The following is a 17,214-nucleotide window of genomic DNA, read 5'->3' on the forward strand; positions in this document are numbered from 1 at the left end:
ACTCTGTACCTAGCTATAGATACTCTGTACCTAGCTAGCTAGTTCTTTATCTTACTGCCTCTAACTCTGGAGGCCTGGCTGGCTGGTCTGGAACTTATCCTACAACCACACTATACAAGAATTCATCATCTTCCTGCTCCTGAGTATTCAAATTACACACACACACACCCTTAGAGATAGAATTGTGCTGTAAGGCACAAATTTTGGTAAGGCACAAATTTGGGTAAGGCTAGGTAACATACTCAGACCACATCTCAAAAAAATAAAAACAAGAATTGATCAGATTTCTAGGTCATATAGTAACTAGGTTTAACATTTTGAAAAATTGTCAGTTTGTTTTCAAAAGTGTCCACACCATTTCACAATCCCACCAGTAGTGTGTGAAGATTCTAGTTTCCTTACACCAGTCTGAAAATAGTGCTCAGTGGGGTATATATAATCCCTAGAGCCAAAAAAAAAAAAAAGAAAGAAAGAAAAAGAAAAGAAAAACGTCATTTGTCTTCTAGTTCCTCTAAAAGCAAATGCAGAATAGCATTTCACTGTGCGGTGTGATGTGAAGTTTGAGAGTCTCCTGTGGGTTGGGCTGACTAAGATTCCTCTTTGTAGTTGAGGCTGTCCTTGAACTTCTGATCTTCCTGCCTTCAACTCCCACAAGCTGGAATTGCAGACCTGTACCATTATACCTGACTTCAATGTGGGTTTGATTTGTATTTCCTAATGACTTATGATTACCTAGAATTCTTCCTTGCAGTTGTCATTTAGGATTGTTTGTTGTGGGGTTTCCCCCCTCCCTTTTTGAGACAGTTTTCTGTAACCCAGACCTGCCTCAAAAATTCTTTGTAGTAAAGGTTGACCTGGAATTCCTTATCTTACATCCTCTGCCTCCAGAATTGTGGGGTTATAAGTAAACAACACTATACTCAAATTTAGATTTAAATAAATGTAAGAAAACAAAATATTTAGAAACTGTGTCCAGAGATATTCTAATTCAGTTTGTAACTCAGGCCATTTTCATCAAATTGAGTCTAGTCACTGGGAGGATTTTTAGTATCTTTGTAGTTTCTCCCCTGAATTCTTCCCTTTAAAATGCTCTTTTGGTTAGTCAATCATACAGCATTTCTTATTAGAACAGAAGTATTGGCTAGGAAGAAAACTTGTAACTAGAAAAAAGATCCTTGGACCAACAAGTGACATGAGTTCAGGTCTGACCAAGGAGGAGAACAGTGGAGTCTGCATGGAAAGACCATGCACTCAAATAGACTGAACTCACTCTCTGAAGGAAAGGAGTGAAGGATATACTGTCAGTCTTCTCATCTGTACAGCAGTAACAGTAACTCTCAAAGGTGTTATAAGGATTACAGGAAAAATACATGGGAAAAAAAGGTGCTTCCTTCTTCTTGTGTTTCATGTGTTTTACAAATTGTATCTTGGGTATTCTAAGTTTCTGGGCTAATATCCACTTATCAGTGAGTGCCTATCATGTGTGTTCCTTTGTGATTGGGTTACCTCACTGGCCCCTTCGTAGAATTGGGAACAAAACACCCTTGGAAGGAGTTAGAGATAACGTTTGGAGCTGAGACAAAAGGATGGACCATCCAGAAACTGCCCCACCCAGGGGTCCTTTCCATAATCAGCCACCAAACGCAGACACTATTGCATACGCCAGCAAGATTTTGCTGAAGGGGACCCTGATATAGCTCTCTCTTGTGAGGCTATGCCAGTGCCTGGCAAACACAGAAGTGGATGCTCACAGACAGCTATCAGATGGAACACAGGGTCCCCAATAGAGGAGCTAGAGAAAGTACCCAAGGAGCTGAAGGGGTCTGCAACCCTATAGGTGGAACAACAATATGAACTAACCAGTAACCCAGAGCTCGTGTCTCTAGCTGCATATGTAGCAGAAGATGGCCTAGTCAGCCATCATTGGGAAGAGAGGCCCCTTGGTCTTGTAAACTTTATATGCCCCAGTACACGGGAACACCAGGGCCAAGAAGTGGGAGTGGGTGGGTAGGGGAGCAGGGAGGGGAGGGTATAGGGGACTTTGGGGATAGCATTTGAAATGTAAATGAAGTAAATACCTAATAAAAATTGGAAAAAAAAACACCATAAAAAAAAAAGGTGCATGATAAAAATCCAGAGTACTAAGTGTATATTTAATATAAGGCTTTATGATCAAAGTTACCAGTATTTTTTCTAAAATAAGACTTGATAAGCATAAATTTCATATGGAAATATCACCCCATCACATCTTACAGTGGGAGTTAACAAATTTTTTTAAAATAATAGCTATGTATGGCTTTGTAGTCTACTTTACTGTCTCTCACTACAACTCTGTCACTGCAGCTGGAAAGCAGTAAGACATTACAGAAACAAATGGGTAAAGCTATAGTCCAATAAAACCTGATTTGTGGCCTTGGTTTTCTCGGCCCTGTTCCACAGGGAAGAGCACTTCCTCTGTTTACTAGGCTCCCTTGGCTCTACTCAGCCCTGGCTCTGTGTGATGGTCAGGTGATAATGGTGGGAATATAAGACATTACATTATATATACATGGCTGTATATATACATGGGTTGCTAAACTTTACAAATTACTAAACTTCCAAGAAACATACTAGCTCAGCACTAAAGATAGATTTAAACCATAAATACGCCTTAAGAAGAAAATGCTCCTGCTTTTTTTATGCTTTCTTGAAATAATTCAAAAAGACTAAATAATTGAGGTATTTTTGGCTACATCCTGGCTGGTAATAAAATCACATTTACTTGTTATCTTTGTTGAATTTAGGATGAAACTTTACTCATATCTCAGAAGAGCAAAGACTCAATCCCACCAACCAGGATAAATCAAAAGTCTATAGTATAAATAGAGTCTAGACTCTGCCTCTGTGCCTCACACTTCCTTCGTGTGTGTTTACTCCAGCTGCTCCAAAGCTGCTCTGTGATCCTCCACCAGTGTCTGGTCTTACCTGTCTCCTTTCCTAGTCTCCTTTTTCTTTTTCTTTTGTTTTTGTTTTATTGGTTGTTTTTGTTAGAGACAGGGTCTCATTCTGTAGCCTTCTCTGTCCTAGAACTCACTAGGTAGACCAGACTACCTTCAACTTGGAGTGATCTTCCTGCTTCTTCTCTGAAGTGCTGGGACATCACCTGTCTACCACCACACTCAGCCTTTCCATTTCTTTTCCCTCTAGCTCTTATCAAGGTAAAATGATTCACCAGCCTGACTTGTAAGTCACTAAAATAATGTAAACCATTAAGTATAAAGTTTTAACTAGTCTTTACTTCAGATTTCAGTTGGAAAAGAAGCAAATAATGCACAGTTGGAATAATATGAATAAATAAAGCCATAGGAGTCTATGGTGTTATCTAGGATGAAACAGAGGGCTGTCAACTATAGAATGCTTTGGAATTAGAGTAAAGGAAAGAGACAGAAATTAACCGCTTTGTCTGTTGTAGTTGCTACTTTTCCAACTGAGAATTCAGAAGTAAAATCCTGAGTCAGGTATTGTGAACTTTTTAAGTAATCTTGGTTATAATAGACAGAACATGAACCTTAGGGCTTTAAAAAAAAAAAAAGTTGTCTTTTAATTGTAGCTCCAGTAGCTTTGTGACTTTGAGCAGTTTACTTAATCATCTTTAGGTGTTTCCTCTGATGTAAATAGTCTTGAGTTCTGTCCCACAGGGGCTGTTGTGAAGAGATTAAGCTGAAGGATCTAATACATAAAACTGTCCTAAATACAGAACTTGACACATATTAGATCCTAAGTAAATGTTAGATTCTCTTTCTTTTTTCCTCACCTGCAAATTATCAGATGGGGCCAGGGTTAGAGCTTTACTGCTGATAATCTCAATTGATATTAATACTTTCTGGTGATTTTTTCGAGTTGTTCATGTACTATATCATTCTTCAAAAGTCTTAGTGAAACCCATACATACTCTAAATCAAGAGGCTGAGGCCCAGATGGAGAGTTGGAGCTATGTTTCCTGGTTTTCTATGTCTGCAGTGAAGATGAACCTTACAACCTAACTCAAAGCCTGACTGAGTTTGGAATTCTTTCAAAAAGGAACTCTATAAATATTTTATCTCATCTGTCAAAATAAGCAATCATAACTTAGCGATAGGTTTGATTCAGGATTTTTATGCATGTTTGCATATTAACTAATTAATTAATTAGCCAAATAAGAAGCTTGCAAATTGACATTCCTGTTATTAGCACAAATTAGAAGTTCTAGAACACTAGTGATTAGAAACTCTCCTCTACCCTTCATCCTTCCAGTGTAACCCGTTCTTGGGGGCCAGATGAGGACTCTAGTGGGAAGATTCAGAACAGAGCTCCACAAGGCCATAAACAGTATGGGTGATTTTGGAATTAAGTGGCCATTTTTAAACAATAGAAGAGATTGAACGGGGCAGTAATTCTCTTGTAGTGTTTGGGCTTTAAACTAGATTCTGTTTCACCCTCCCCAAGGTTGTGTTTCTGAGATCTCACTGGTCTACTTTGCCAGGATTTGACCCAGCTGTATGGTTGACCCTCTCTTGTCCATCATCTGTAACCAGGATAAGATGACACAAGAGGCAGTGTAGAAGTGATGAGCATCCTTGCTCCTCGTTTTGTCCAGCTGTATGTTCATGTTGAGAATATTTAAACACAGGCAGCTACTTTGACAAAGTCATGTCATTGCAGGCACTTTTTTAAATCCCTGTTAGGGCAGTGACCAATAGAGTACTTGCCTAGCATGCACAAATCCCTGGGTTCAGTGCAACAGGTAAGAAACCAAATTCAAGGGTTATGTGCCTGTTGAGTGCTAAAGACAGGAGGGTCAGAAGTTAAAGGTTATTCCTGCTACACGGGAGTTTTAGCCAACATTGAAAACATGAATGAGACCCTATCTCCAAAAAAAAAAAAATCCATTTATAAGACATTACAGACACAGTGTAATGTGGTGGCGAACACCTTTAATCCGAGCAGTTTGAGGATGCAGAGGCAGATGGATTTCTGAGTTTGAGGCCAGCCTGGTCTATAGAGTGAGTTTTAGGACAGCCAGGACTACACAGAAAATGTATCAAAAAAAACTTACAAACAAACAGAAAAAAAAACAAAACAAAAGAAGATATTGCAGAAAAGGTGATGGAAAGAGTACAAGAGCCAGAGCACCAGGATGCCTGCAGCTAGATAGTGTCTTCTAAACATGATAGAGATTCTGTACCCACGAAACCTCATCAACGTGTCACGTAAACAAGACATACATAGTGGCAACACCGTAAATATGCCAATACAAACAAGGGAAGTTTCACAAGGCCCACCTATAGATAGGAAGCAAGCAGTGGCTGCTGAGTCAGCCTTCTCCAGGGATGAACCTCCTAATAGGTTATCCAATTCAAGTGGTCAGCCCCAAACACACCTACAAGGAGCAGTAGTAATTGGTCTCAGTAGAGAATGAGAGAGAGAGAGAGAGAGAGAGAGAGAGAGAGAGAGAGAGAGAGAGAGAGAGACTGAGACTGAGACTGTATGGCAATTAATGAAGAAGTTGTGAACTTGGAGCGATGGGCATGAGAGAGATTGGAGTGGAAAGGGATTGAAAATGATGTAAATACAGTACTCATGTATAAAATTAACAAAAAATATTTTTAAAAAAATTTTTTTAGGTTAGGAATGGATCGGGGAAAAGGAGAGGGGTGGTGTTGGGGAAGCACTAGGAGGAGTGGAAGGAATAGAAACTGTGGTCAGGAAGGACTAAAAGCAAACAATAAATGCACAAAAAGGAAGACTGACTCTAAAAATAACCTTGTTTGTTTGTTTTGAATTGTTTTATTTAGACAGAGTTTTTACTATGTAGCCCAAGCTAGCCTTAAATCTTTCTGTCTAGTCCTCCTGAGTGCAGGGATCACAAGCATGTAGCCACCATATATTTACAAATCAAAATTAAAATCTGCATGTTTTTCTCTGCTGTAGGCAGTACTTTAGCTATTGCCCTGCCTACACCCTCATGCAGTATACTCACAAGCTGTTCTTTAAAATATATATTCCATTTTTATGCTATCACACCATCCCTCCAGAAAGAAAAAAGACGCCTGTGCCAGAAAAGCCTTTTGACAATGTTCACAGTTCAGTGCACTTCCCATGGCATGCACTGTCTGTCCTTGCACCTTCTCTGCAGAAGAGTTCTCTCTGTGGAAAATAAGAGTCTCGGTCTTCTATGAAATGGCATGGCCACTGTGACTTGATATTGTTAGATGAGCTTACATCTTTAAACAACAAATATTCCTTTGTAAATGTTCCTTCTGTAGTATAACAAATGAATAGAGCACCTTACATTTCAAGGAGCAAAGCAAACAGAAGTATTATATATTTTGAAAAAAAAATCTTCCCTAGGCCACCTAACTCCTTTTTTTCCCCTTGAGACATGGATTCTCTGTGTAACCCTAGCTATTCTGGAACTCAGTCTCTGTATTTCTCTAGACCAGGATGCCCTCAAATTCAGATCTGCCTGCCTCTGCCTTCTGAATATTGAGATTACAGGCATGCAACTTCCCAAATTTTATTGTTACTGTTTTCCTCCCCTTAGGATTTTCTGTTTTAATTCAGTTGACCCATATTTTAGCAGAAGAGCGAGATGCTTGGAAGAGTATCTCACCACCAGGCAATTTCAAGACTGAATACTGAATTATTCCTTTCTCATTTATAGTACAGTCTAGAGCAGATCACTGTGCAGCTTCCTTCCGAGTAGTAGTTCTGAAATCACCTTAGTATTCAGAATTCTCCATTGGATCCTGTCTTAGTTAGGGTTTCATTGCTATGAAGACACCATGAGCAAGGCAGCTCTTAAAAAGGACAACATTTAATTGGGGCTGGCTTACAGTTAGTTTCAGAGGTTCAGTCCATTATCTTCATGGCGAGAAGTATGGAATCATCCAAGTAGACTTGGTGCTGGAGGAGCCAACAGTTCTACATCTTGATCCAAAGGCAGCCAGGAAGAGAAAAACTGTCATCCACAGGCAGGCAGAGGGAAGGTCTCTCTTCTGCTTGAGCACTAGGTGCCCTCAAAGCCTGCCTACACAGTGACACACTCCCTCTAGGTACCACTTCCCATGGGCCAAGCATATTGAAATCACCATAGATCCTCTACATCTGCTGTTACAAGGAACAGTAGAGAGTCTGCAGGAACACAGTGAGGTCGGGAGCCAAGCCTTAACAAGGCATTTGACTAAGGCCCAGATGTTATTAGCAAGAGTTGAGTCATGTGAGCCATCAAGGTGCAAAGGAGACGGGTTACTATAGTTTTCCCAAATGTCCAGGAAGAAAATAAAGTGAAGATTAAAAATCAAGTTAGCTCTGCTGTAGTATTATTTTAGTGACTTAAGTTACTTAGTCAAGAGAGCTAGTAGAGAAAAAATGACAAAGTAAATTATATTCATATAGAGCCAAAAAAGTTAGTAAGTAATCTATCTACTAATGGAGATAATTTAAGTTACTATATTTCTATACAGCTAGTCTTTGTCCCAGTCGGAGTGGCTGTGTATGAAAATTGTTAAAATAAGACTCTGCACTCATTCATTACTATGAAAACCTAGGGGCCACTCGCTCACTTTTTAGTTGATACTTTTTAGCTGAGTTAATAATGTAATTATCTCACTGGGAGTGGTTGTATACATCTCTAATGCCAACACTTGAGAGGTAGAGGCAAGTGGACCTCTGAGTTTGAGTTCAGCCTGGTGTACACAGCAAGTTCCAGGACACCAGGACAACACAGAAAGACTTTGTCTCCCCACCAAAAATTATTATTATTGTTGTTGTTGTTATCATCATCATTTTTTGTTTAATTGCCACCATACTAATTGTTATTTGATTATCTCTATATTTTTTCAGGGTTTGAGTAAAAAGGTTGGTGTATCATCCTCCATCCTCCAAGGCCTCTGGATCTCCTATAGCACAGAAGGTCTTTCCATGGCATTGGCCTCTTTACGAAATCTCTACACTCCAAATATAAAGGTAAGCACAAAGAAACTGAAAATAGCTTAAATAATTGACTGTAAAATATAATTAGAAGGACATCAAGTTGATTTCTGACTTGTCTTAGACTATTTTCTAATGAGTGGTCTTTTAGGGATTTTAATGAATTTTACATTGCTGTTTTATTCTGATGGACTGAGGCTATTGGATAGCTAGCTGATACCTGAGGTTAGGATCTACTAAGGGTTATGAAGGGCAGATTGATCTCAGGTAGCCTCCATTTGGGAAGGAACTTTTACAATCAAGAGTTCACTAAAGTGAGCCAACATTCAGCACTCAGGGTGCAATCCCTCACCCTAGCTAATGACAGAGACGTTTTGCATTATTTTCTAAAGCAAAGTATTAAAAGGGAAATAAATCATTTTTTAAAAATACTTCCTAAAAATGCTACTGGACTCCACTGTAGAGTCTCAAGTGATATTTATGACTGAAAGGATGTGACTGGTGTCTGTCTGGTGTTTGTTTCTAGGTCAGCAGACTGCTGATTCTGGGAGGTGCCAATATTAATTACCGGACAGAGGTTCTAAATAATGCGCCTATCCTATGTGTCCAGTCTCACCTTGGTTACACAGAAATGGTGGCCCTGCTTTTGGAGTTTGGGGCCAATGTGGATGCCTCTTCTGAGAGTGGCCTGACTCCCCTGGGGTATGCTGCAGCAGCAGGGTTCCTGAGCATCGTGGTGTTGCTGTGCAAGAAACGGGCCAAGGTAACTGCTGCTTACTCCTTCTGCTTTTCTTCTTTCTTTCTTTCTTTCCTCCCAATGTAGTGTTACCTCAGTGACCTAGGTGCACCCAACCCAGATACAGAGCAGATCAAAGGGAAGACCCACTGAGCTCATATCCCAGTGTTAGCCTGCTGCATCAGGATATAATTTTAAAATCTTTGAGAGGCACCTGTAAAACAACATTTGTCAACAACCACAAAAATCCCTACCTAATAACCCAGAAGTTATCTACTAAACACAGAAGACAACCAAAAATCTAGAAAAGAAGCAAGGGCCCAAGAGACTGCAGTGAGAGGTCTGAACTGAACAGCGCACCCTCAGACTTTCATGTTTAAAAAGAAACCTTAAGCATGGAGATGAAAAAGTTCCTTGAGATTTGGAGAAAAGATGCACTCAGACTGACCAAGGGCACCCCACATGATTATTAGCACATTTCAGTTCTCTGAAAGCATTTCCAAATGTTCTATTGGTTTTGATGTGGTGTTAGGGAATGCATGCATATGAATGTATAGGTGCATGTACACAGGTGCACAAATGTAGAGACCGACCAGAGCAGGACATTGGTGCAGTCTTCTAACTTTCTCCTTACTTTCTTGCCTTCTTACTTTCTTGCCTTAAGAAGGGATCTCTCATTGAACCAGGAGCTTCACTTTTCAGCTGTGCAGGCTGGCTAGTGAGCTCCCAGGATCCTTTGTCACTACCCAGAAACACTGGTATGACAGGTACATACCGTGTCCTGTTTTCATGTGGATGTTGGGGATCGAGCTCAGGCTCTTGTGGTTACAGACCAAGTAGTCTTCCCAGTGAGCCCTCATTCCAGCCTCAAAATATTTTCTTTATAGTATTTTCCAAGTCACTGATACAGGATAATTTAATTTCAAAATACTGGTAAAAGAAAAACCACTGGCTTCACAAATGTAGGCCACCAAGGAAAATTGTAGCCTCAAGGTATTTTGATTCTGTCATGAAAACTAAGAATGTTGGTGGTTTCACAGGGAAACCTAAGGACTATGTGGAACCTCATTTTGAGATGTTCAGTATTATCACCAGGAAGCAAGGAAAACTCCTAAGACTCCTGGAGGAAGTGAGGCCTGGTTCTCAGCAGAATCACAGAGCCTTAGATGCTACTGTGACACAGATTGCCCACCTATATCAATGTCTCCTTTGGCTGAATAGATGCTTCTAGTAACAAAATATACTAGATATTACTCTTGATGTAATTTATATCCTAGCTAGGTTCTTGAATCATCTCTGTCCTATACCACCATGCCAGTTTTTTTTACTTATTCTTCATTGTTTTCCCAGAGCAGATGGTTACACTGTTTATTCTCTTCAAAATCCTATCACATCTCTTCTGTATTTTTGTATTAGTAAGATTAAGCTAAAAACAAGATGTGGAGCCTGGTGTGGTGGTGCACAACTTAAAAACCCAGCACTGGGGAGGCATAGGCAGGTGGATCTGCATGAGTTTAGGCCAGTCTAGTCTACAAAGCGAGTTCTAGGACAGCCAGAGCTATATAGAGAAACCCTGGGGAGTCACAAGGTACACATCTGTAACTCCATGACTTGGGAGAGTGAGGCAAGAGACTCACAAGTCAGCCTGGGCCGGGCGTTGTGGCGCATGCCTTTAATCCCAGCACTGGGGAGGCATAGGCAGGTGGATCTGCATGAGTTTAGGCCAGTCTAGTCTACAAAGCGAGTTCTAGGACAGCCAGAGCTATATAGAGAAACCCTGGGGAGTCACAAGGTACACATCTGTAACTCCATGACTTGGGAGAGTGAGGCAAGAGACTCACAAGTCAGCCTGGGCCGGGCGTTGTGGCGCACACCTTTAATCCCAGCACTTGGGAGGCTGAGGCAGGTGGATTTCTTAGTTCGAGGCTAGCCTGGTCTATAAAGTGAGTTCCAGGACAGCTAGGACTACACAGAGAAACCCTGTCTTGAAAAAAATAAAAATAAAAATAAAAATAAAAAATAAAAAAATAACGTCAGCCCTGGATGTATAGGAAGGCCCTCCAAAAAAAAAAAAGGAAGAGGCGGAAGAAGGAAGTGTCTATCACAGTGTTCTGTGATGTCTGTCACAGAACAGTGTACTTTGCTACACTGCCCTATGCTCTTGCCAAACAAGGAAGCTCTTGATTTTCTTTCAGCATCTCTTCTACCTGTGCTCTTGGTCCTGCTCTGTTGTTCTTTATTTCACTTGTTATTTCTTTTCTCTTCTTAATTCACATCACCTTTTTCTAAATATTTGTAGGTTTATAAATATTTACTTTATCTTACCTACCTTAAAAAGAAAGTCCTTTCACCTGCTAACCAGAAGCTACATCTCATCTCTTCCCTTCCCTTCCATATTCCTCAGACCCATCCTGAGTCATCTGTCTTACTCATTGCTCTGTAACTACTCATAATCCAGCTTCTGTGAGTGATAAACAAATCGAGTTATTATATAAATATAACTTTTATTCACCAGATGTAATTGTTATCTAGGAAACTTACCGATAAATAAACTCAATCTTTCTCGTTCTTTCTGAACTCTGGCTAGCTAGTTCAACTTAGCTATTGAGGTAGCCCAAACTCCTCTCCAAACTGATTGATTCAAATTGGCTTCTCTCACTTTCTGACTGAATTGCTCTGCTTGGAAAGATTGCCTCTGAACTCCACAAAATTAACTGCCCCAAACTCAGCTCAACTCAAGTCCTCTGAATTGGCACACTCTTCCTCTCGCTGCTCTTAGGTAGCCTCTCTTTCCTGTCTGTTATTGTGAGAGTTGGGCATATCCTATCTGTGACTCATTCTGTCAAATCTTCCTCTGATTTGTTACTTTGTCTTCCCCTCTTAGACATTTCAAACATGGCTGCTTTCTACAAACTAAATTCACCTACATTGTTTGGGATTAAAGGCGTGTGTACTAAGGGTGTGTCTGTATTCCACCAAGATCTTTCTGTAATCCAGAGCGTGTCTGCATTTCAACCAAATAACCTGAGGGTTTTATTTTATTTTTTTCTTTGAATGTAAAAACAAAAGCCTTGCCTCATTTTCTGGGGAAAGTTCTCTGCAGAGGGATGTACAGAGGAACTGGACATCAATTATAATCTAGGCTGAGTAGAAAGTTCCCTCTAAATTCAGAGTGGGAAAGGGTGGTGTAGACATCTGCAGTCAGCCAGTGTGACTAGGGTAGAATGCAGCCACCAGCCTTGTTTACAGCTCTCTCTATTCTCTTTCCATAGGTGGATCACTTGGATAAGAATGGACAGTGTGCTTTGGTTCATGCTGCTCTGCGAGGTCATCTAGAGGTTGTCAAGTTTCTGATTCAGTGTGACTGGACAATGGCTGGCCAGCAGCAAGGAGTGTTTAAGAAGAGCCACGCCATCCAGCAGGCCCTCATTGCTGCAGCCAGCATGGGTTACACTGAGGTAAGAAAAAAAAGGACCTAAAAAACTGTGGGGCGAAGACTTGAATGATACAAAATTGCCAGCCACATTGGTGAAAAGTTTTTAATCACTATTGTGATGAACACAGAATTAAACTCCACAGTACTCTAATACTACGTACCTAGAATTATGTGTGTGGAAAAACTTAAGAGTCAGAAAGGAGTTTGGAAATTGTCACAGCTTCTCCCACACTTTCTGTGACACTAAGACACAGAGGAGTTACTGTCCTGTGGACATATGGTCAGACTCTGTGGGACAGGAAGAATGCAACCCACCGAACCTCAGAATGGTTGATTTTGGTCCAAGATCGTATAGTTTCCTTACTGCCTTAGAGCCCTAGTTTTCATCCATAAAGTTACTGAAGTCTTTTTATAAGGCTGCTATGAAGGATGCTCTAAACAATTAATACCATACAGATGGCATTTTCTACATTATTAATAAGTGTGGCAAATTCACAGACTTGGTAGTATTCTGTGAAGTGTTAAGTAACTGACAATGAGGAAAGGAAAAGAATATAACCAGGGAGCAGGTACATACCTGCTTATGCTTATTATAAATTTTACTAATCTAAGGAATGGGTTACACTGTGACAACAGTGTTTTCAGTTGAATGGTTGATTGAGTGTTGGCTTTGACCAATTTGAATCTGTAGCTAACCTGTGGTTGCAACCTATGATGTAACAAGTAGAATTGCATCTAATTTGCTTTTCCCAGTAATTTTACTGCCATTGAATCTGACGTTTGATTTACTGTTAACTTTCTCTCACCTGTATGTAAACTCTACTGATTAAAATGAAATGCATTTCTGGGTTAGCGCTAAACCAAACATTGATTTATAAATTTTGTAACTATTGCTACCATGGCTGACTTCAAGCTGCCAGCGTTATGTCACTCAATATGGAGGTGGGAAGAAATACACAGTAACACACGTGACAGTGTTTCATCCATACAGATGCAATACATGTAAATAACCTCAATATCACAGATGACAACAGTAGGACATAGCTAACTGATTCAGAAATTTTAAGAGTTGAGGGGCTTTTTTGTATATTTTTTAAGGCGTTGAGATCAAATTCAGAATCTCACACATTTTAGGCAAGTATTCTTACCAGTGAGTGCCAGCCTATAGTTAGGTATTTTTTAATCTTTTTTTTTTCATCTAATTTTTTTATTACTCAAGTTTTAATAACTGACTGGCTTTGTTTAACAATCAGCTCATAAACTGGTGTGGTGGCGCACACCTTTAATCCCAGCACTTGGGAAGCAGAGACAGGTGGATCTCTGAGTTCAAGGCCAGCCTGGTCTACAGAGGAAGTTCCAGGACAGCCAGGGCTATACAGAGAAACCCTGTTAGGGGTGGGGGTAGGGACAGCTTGTAAATTTTCTGAAACATATACAATCAGCTCTCCTGGGTCTCTACTCAGGAGCCCATCCCACTGCAAGGTATGTTCCAGCTGAGCAGACCTCTCAGCTGGCCTAGGGGTCGCTGAAGCAAAACTGAAATGTGTATTGTCTATGGAAAGTCCCTTAACTCCTGCTACAATCAGATTCCTAGAGACAACTGTCACTTTTGTTTGTGGTTTGCAGTCAGTCATTCTCCCTCCCAGGCAGTCCTCATACTTCTGAACGGAAACAAAACAATTACTTAAAGGAAGTATAGACCTCAGCTTTCTCCACATGTGTGCTTATTGGGCGTCAGACAAGAGATTGTGTCATTGGCTTAAATAAGAAGAATATGTAGCTGGGCGTGGTGGCACACACCTTTAATCCCAGCACTCGGGAGGCAGAGGCAGGTGGATTTCTGAGTTTGAGGCCAGCCTGGTCTACAAAGTGAGTTCCAGAACAGCCTGAGCTACACAGAGAAACCCTGTCTCAAAAAACAAAAACAAAAACAAAAAAGAAGGATATGTAATTTTTAAATCACATGATATATGGAGTATGTTAAATAAAAACATGTAAACTACCTGATAGGACAACTTTCTATCGGGATGGTTTCGGTTTTCTTTTGTAAGGCAAACAGTACTGATTTTTTTGTATGTAAGAAGTTTAGTGAGAGGCTTGCTTTCCAATGCTCCCAGGTCAGTGCCAGCAGCATGGCTTTTCACCTGCAGTGTGAGCTGACGTGACTTCTTGTTTCAGATTGTCTCCTACCTACTTGATCTTCCAGAAAAAGATGAAGAGGAAGTGGAGCGAGCACAAATCAACAGTTTTGACAGTCTCTGGGGAGAGACAGGTACTTTTCTGGGACATTGCTGTCTTCTCTCGGTGGTGTGTTATATTCATGTTGACTTTCTGGATCTCTCATATCATTATTTTGAGTCTGGCATACTGCAGCACTCTAACTTAAGACTTTTGTATTAGAGGTCAGTTCAGCCCAAGTGAAAAGTTAGGCAGTTTTTCTCTTTCAGCCCACTTTCCCTTTGGATTCTCTACCATTACCACTTTTTAAGAACATCACCACTCTTGTTTCAAAGATTTTCTTACAGTACGGTAAACAAAGCAGAAAACCGTTGTGGCCTTCCATTTGTTTATATGACCCTTACACTGCTTCCTTTGCCTTTCTTCCCAGAGTAATGTCCCACCTACAGCTGTTAACTGGGAAAGCCCTGCTTCCATCCACATCTCTGGCCTAGCTAGAAGTCATTATGGTTATCTAGCACTGTTAAGCTTTACATTGTGACTAGAGATGCCAGCTAGATGCAAACCAAAGGTGCCACCCTGATCTATTCTAATTCTTCGGGGTCTGTAGCAAAGCATTTGCTGTCATTTGGTCCTCATTTCACCAACAATCGCTCTTTCTCCTGGTCGATGCAGAAAATGAGTACAGTCTTTCCTCTCAGACTGGAGCACTTGGGGAAGCACAGTTAGCTCTGATGTGTTTTCATGAAACGGGGCAGGGAAAACAGGAGAGCAACCACAGACATGTTTCTTACTTGCCAGGAGAAGGAGACTGTTATTGAGATGGTAAATATGTGTAGCATGTTTCACTAAACAAGGATATGCATTTGGTAAAGGTGAGAATGTTGTTAAAAATCAGATAAAATTTTTGAATTTATCTAACATTTATAATAACTCTTTGAATTGTTTTCTTTCTTCCCCTGCTAAAATGTGCATAGGTTTCATGACTTCTTTTACATGTGTAATGGTCCAGAGCTCAGGAATTTCCTTCTCAACAATTTTTCCCTTTGTAAAAGCCAAAGAGGGCAGATGCCAGGCAGCTGCAGCTTAAAAGCCCATGATAGATTAAAGGAAAATGTGCAGCTGCAAACAGCTGTTGTCCTTGGAAACCCATCCTCAGAGAAGTCAGAGGAAGGTGACCTAAAACTGCAAAAGGGACATGTTGGTTTACCTCTCTTGTCAGCAAATCTTCTCAATACAGCGTTGCCATACCTCCTGACACAGCCTTCCAACTAACCAAGGGCATGAGAATAGGAAGAGGGCCAAAAATGCCATGATCCCAGTGGTCACAGTAGGTAGAAATTATAAGGCCAATACTCATAGTGGAGAGCATCAAACTAGTGCTCTACTTTATAGAAATCCTTAGATTCAGAAAATGTTTAAACTATGGCTGTGAGAAGGCACACTGGGTAAAGCCACTGCCATACAAGTATGAGAACCTGAGTTTGGGGTTCAGCATGGTAAAACCCCCAGTGTCCACAGAAAAGTACCCACATAAAATCCTGGCAGCATACGTCTATAACCCCTACATGCCTACGCTGAGAGGATGGAGTCAGGGAGATCCCAGGGGCTCTCGGCTGGCCAGCCTCACCAGCAAGCTCCAGGCTCAGTGAAGATTCCCTGTCTCAAACTAAGTAGAAAGTAATGAAGGAGAGCACCCGAGACATCAACACCTGCCTCTAGACATGTGTGGGAGAGGTGTGATATGTGGGGTTTTGTTTTGTTTGTTTGTTTGTTTGTTTGTTTTTGAGTTGGTGAAGTCTCCTTTGCAGCCCTGACCTAAAGGACAGAAACTTTACCTAGGGAAATACAGTGGTCACAGTCTTACAACTCGCGATGCCACTTAACTGTAATCAAAACCAAAGCACAGCTAGCAAAAAGAAACAAAGTTTCTGTCAATGCACTAACACAAGTTCTTTCCTCTCACAACAGTCTTAAGTCACGGAGGGGAACAGTGAATCTATAATCAAGGAAACACTATTATAGAGTAAAATAGTACAAGGTACAATATTTGCACATCATATTTCCTAAAATCGGATCGTAAAATATTGCTTTTGTCTTCCTTTGTCAGCCTGCACCATATGCCTAGCTATATCAGATCCAAACACCATGAAAAAGGGCAGACTTGTAACCATTATCTTTTATGCCACTGCACAACCAAAACATTTTCCCCTTCTATCTCATGGGGCTGTCCCAGACAACAACAACAACAACGGGGAGCGATACAACAACAGCAATAAGAGGACGTATCACCCTGCCTGCCCCAGTCCCTCTGTACAGGCATAGACCAGAGCCAACCACTTAGAGCCCCTAGCCTCTATAGAGGCAGAGTCCACAAAATAAGATTCCCATACTTTGTGCCTATGTCATCTTTGGCCAAGGTCATTGCAGCGGATTATACTTGCTGATCTTCCTTGCTCTCTCCTCTCTTCTCTGGTGAATAGTGTTCCAGAGTGTAGCCAGAGAGGGATCTTTTACATTGTAGTGTCACCTTTGTCTACACATCCTTGTCCAGGCTGCCTTTTACCCTTGCTTCTCTTCCGTTCATACCACCCAGATTGCCCTCCCACCACCCCATTCTCCTTTGTCAGCCATGACTTTGTTGGGAATAGACAGCATGAAATAAATAGCTCCATTAATGTGTAACTGATATTTTAGATGCAGTAATCATTTGTTTCTCCAAACACCTTCCTCCATTGATCTTGTATGTTATAGTCCTTCAAGATGAAAATAGATAAAAGAGTCATTTGCTTTTCTGTTTACTGTTTAATGTCATTTAGTGTCAAAATTCCATCCAAGCTCTTCTCTTTCCTCATCTCTGAGCTACATCCTATCTAGCTCTTCAAGCACACACACACACACACACACACACACA

General features: G+C 40.7%; 1 protein-coding gene across 6 annotated transcripts in view; it reads left to right on the forward strand.

Moving 5' to 3' along the window:
* The window catches only part of Tanc2 (tetratricopeptide repeat, ankyrin repeat and coiled-coil containing 2), a 309,788-nt gene that overhangs the window by 267,233 nt on the left and 25,341 nt on the right, over window positions 1-17,214 (forward strand). For all 6 annotated transcript variants that reach the window (XM_021213586.1, XM_021213585.2, XM_029545901.1 and 3 more), the window contains 4 exons: window positions 7,864-7,986; window positions 8,477-8,713; window positions 11,959-12,144; window positions 14,301-14,394. In XM_021213586.1, the coding sequence (XP_021069245.1) occupies window positions 7,864-7,986; window positions 8,477-8,713; window positions 11,959-12,144; window positions 14,301-14,394 (640 nt within the window). The remainder of the gene's footprint in view (window positions 1-7,863; window positions 7,987-8,476; window positions 8,714-11,958; window positions 12,145-14,300; window positions 14,395-17,214) is intronic.

Source organism: Mus pahari, chromosome 14 (genome assembly GCF_900095145.1).
Source record: "Mus pahari chromosome 14, PAHARI_EIJ_v1.1, whole genome shotgun sequence".
Lineage (NCBI taxonomy): Eukaryota > Metazoa > Chordata > Mammalia > Rodentia > Muridae > Mus > Mus pahari.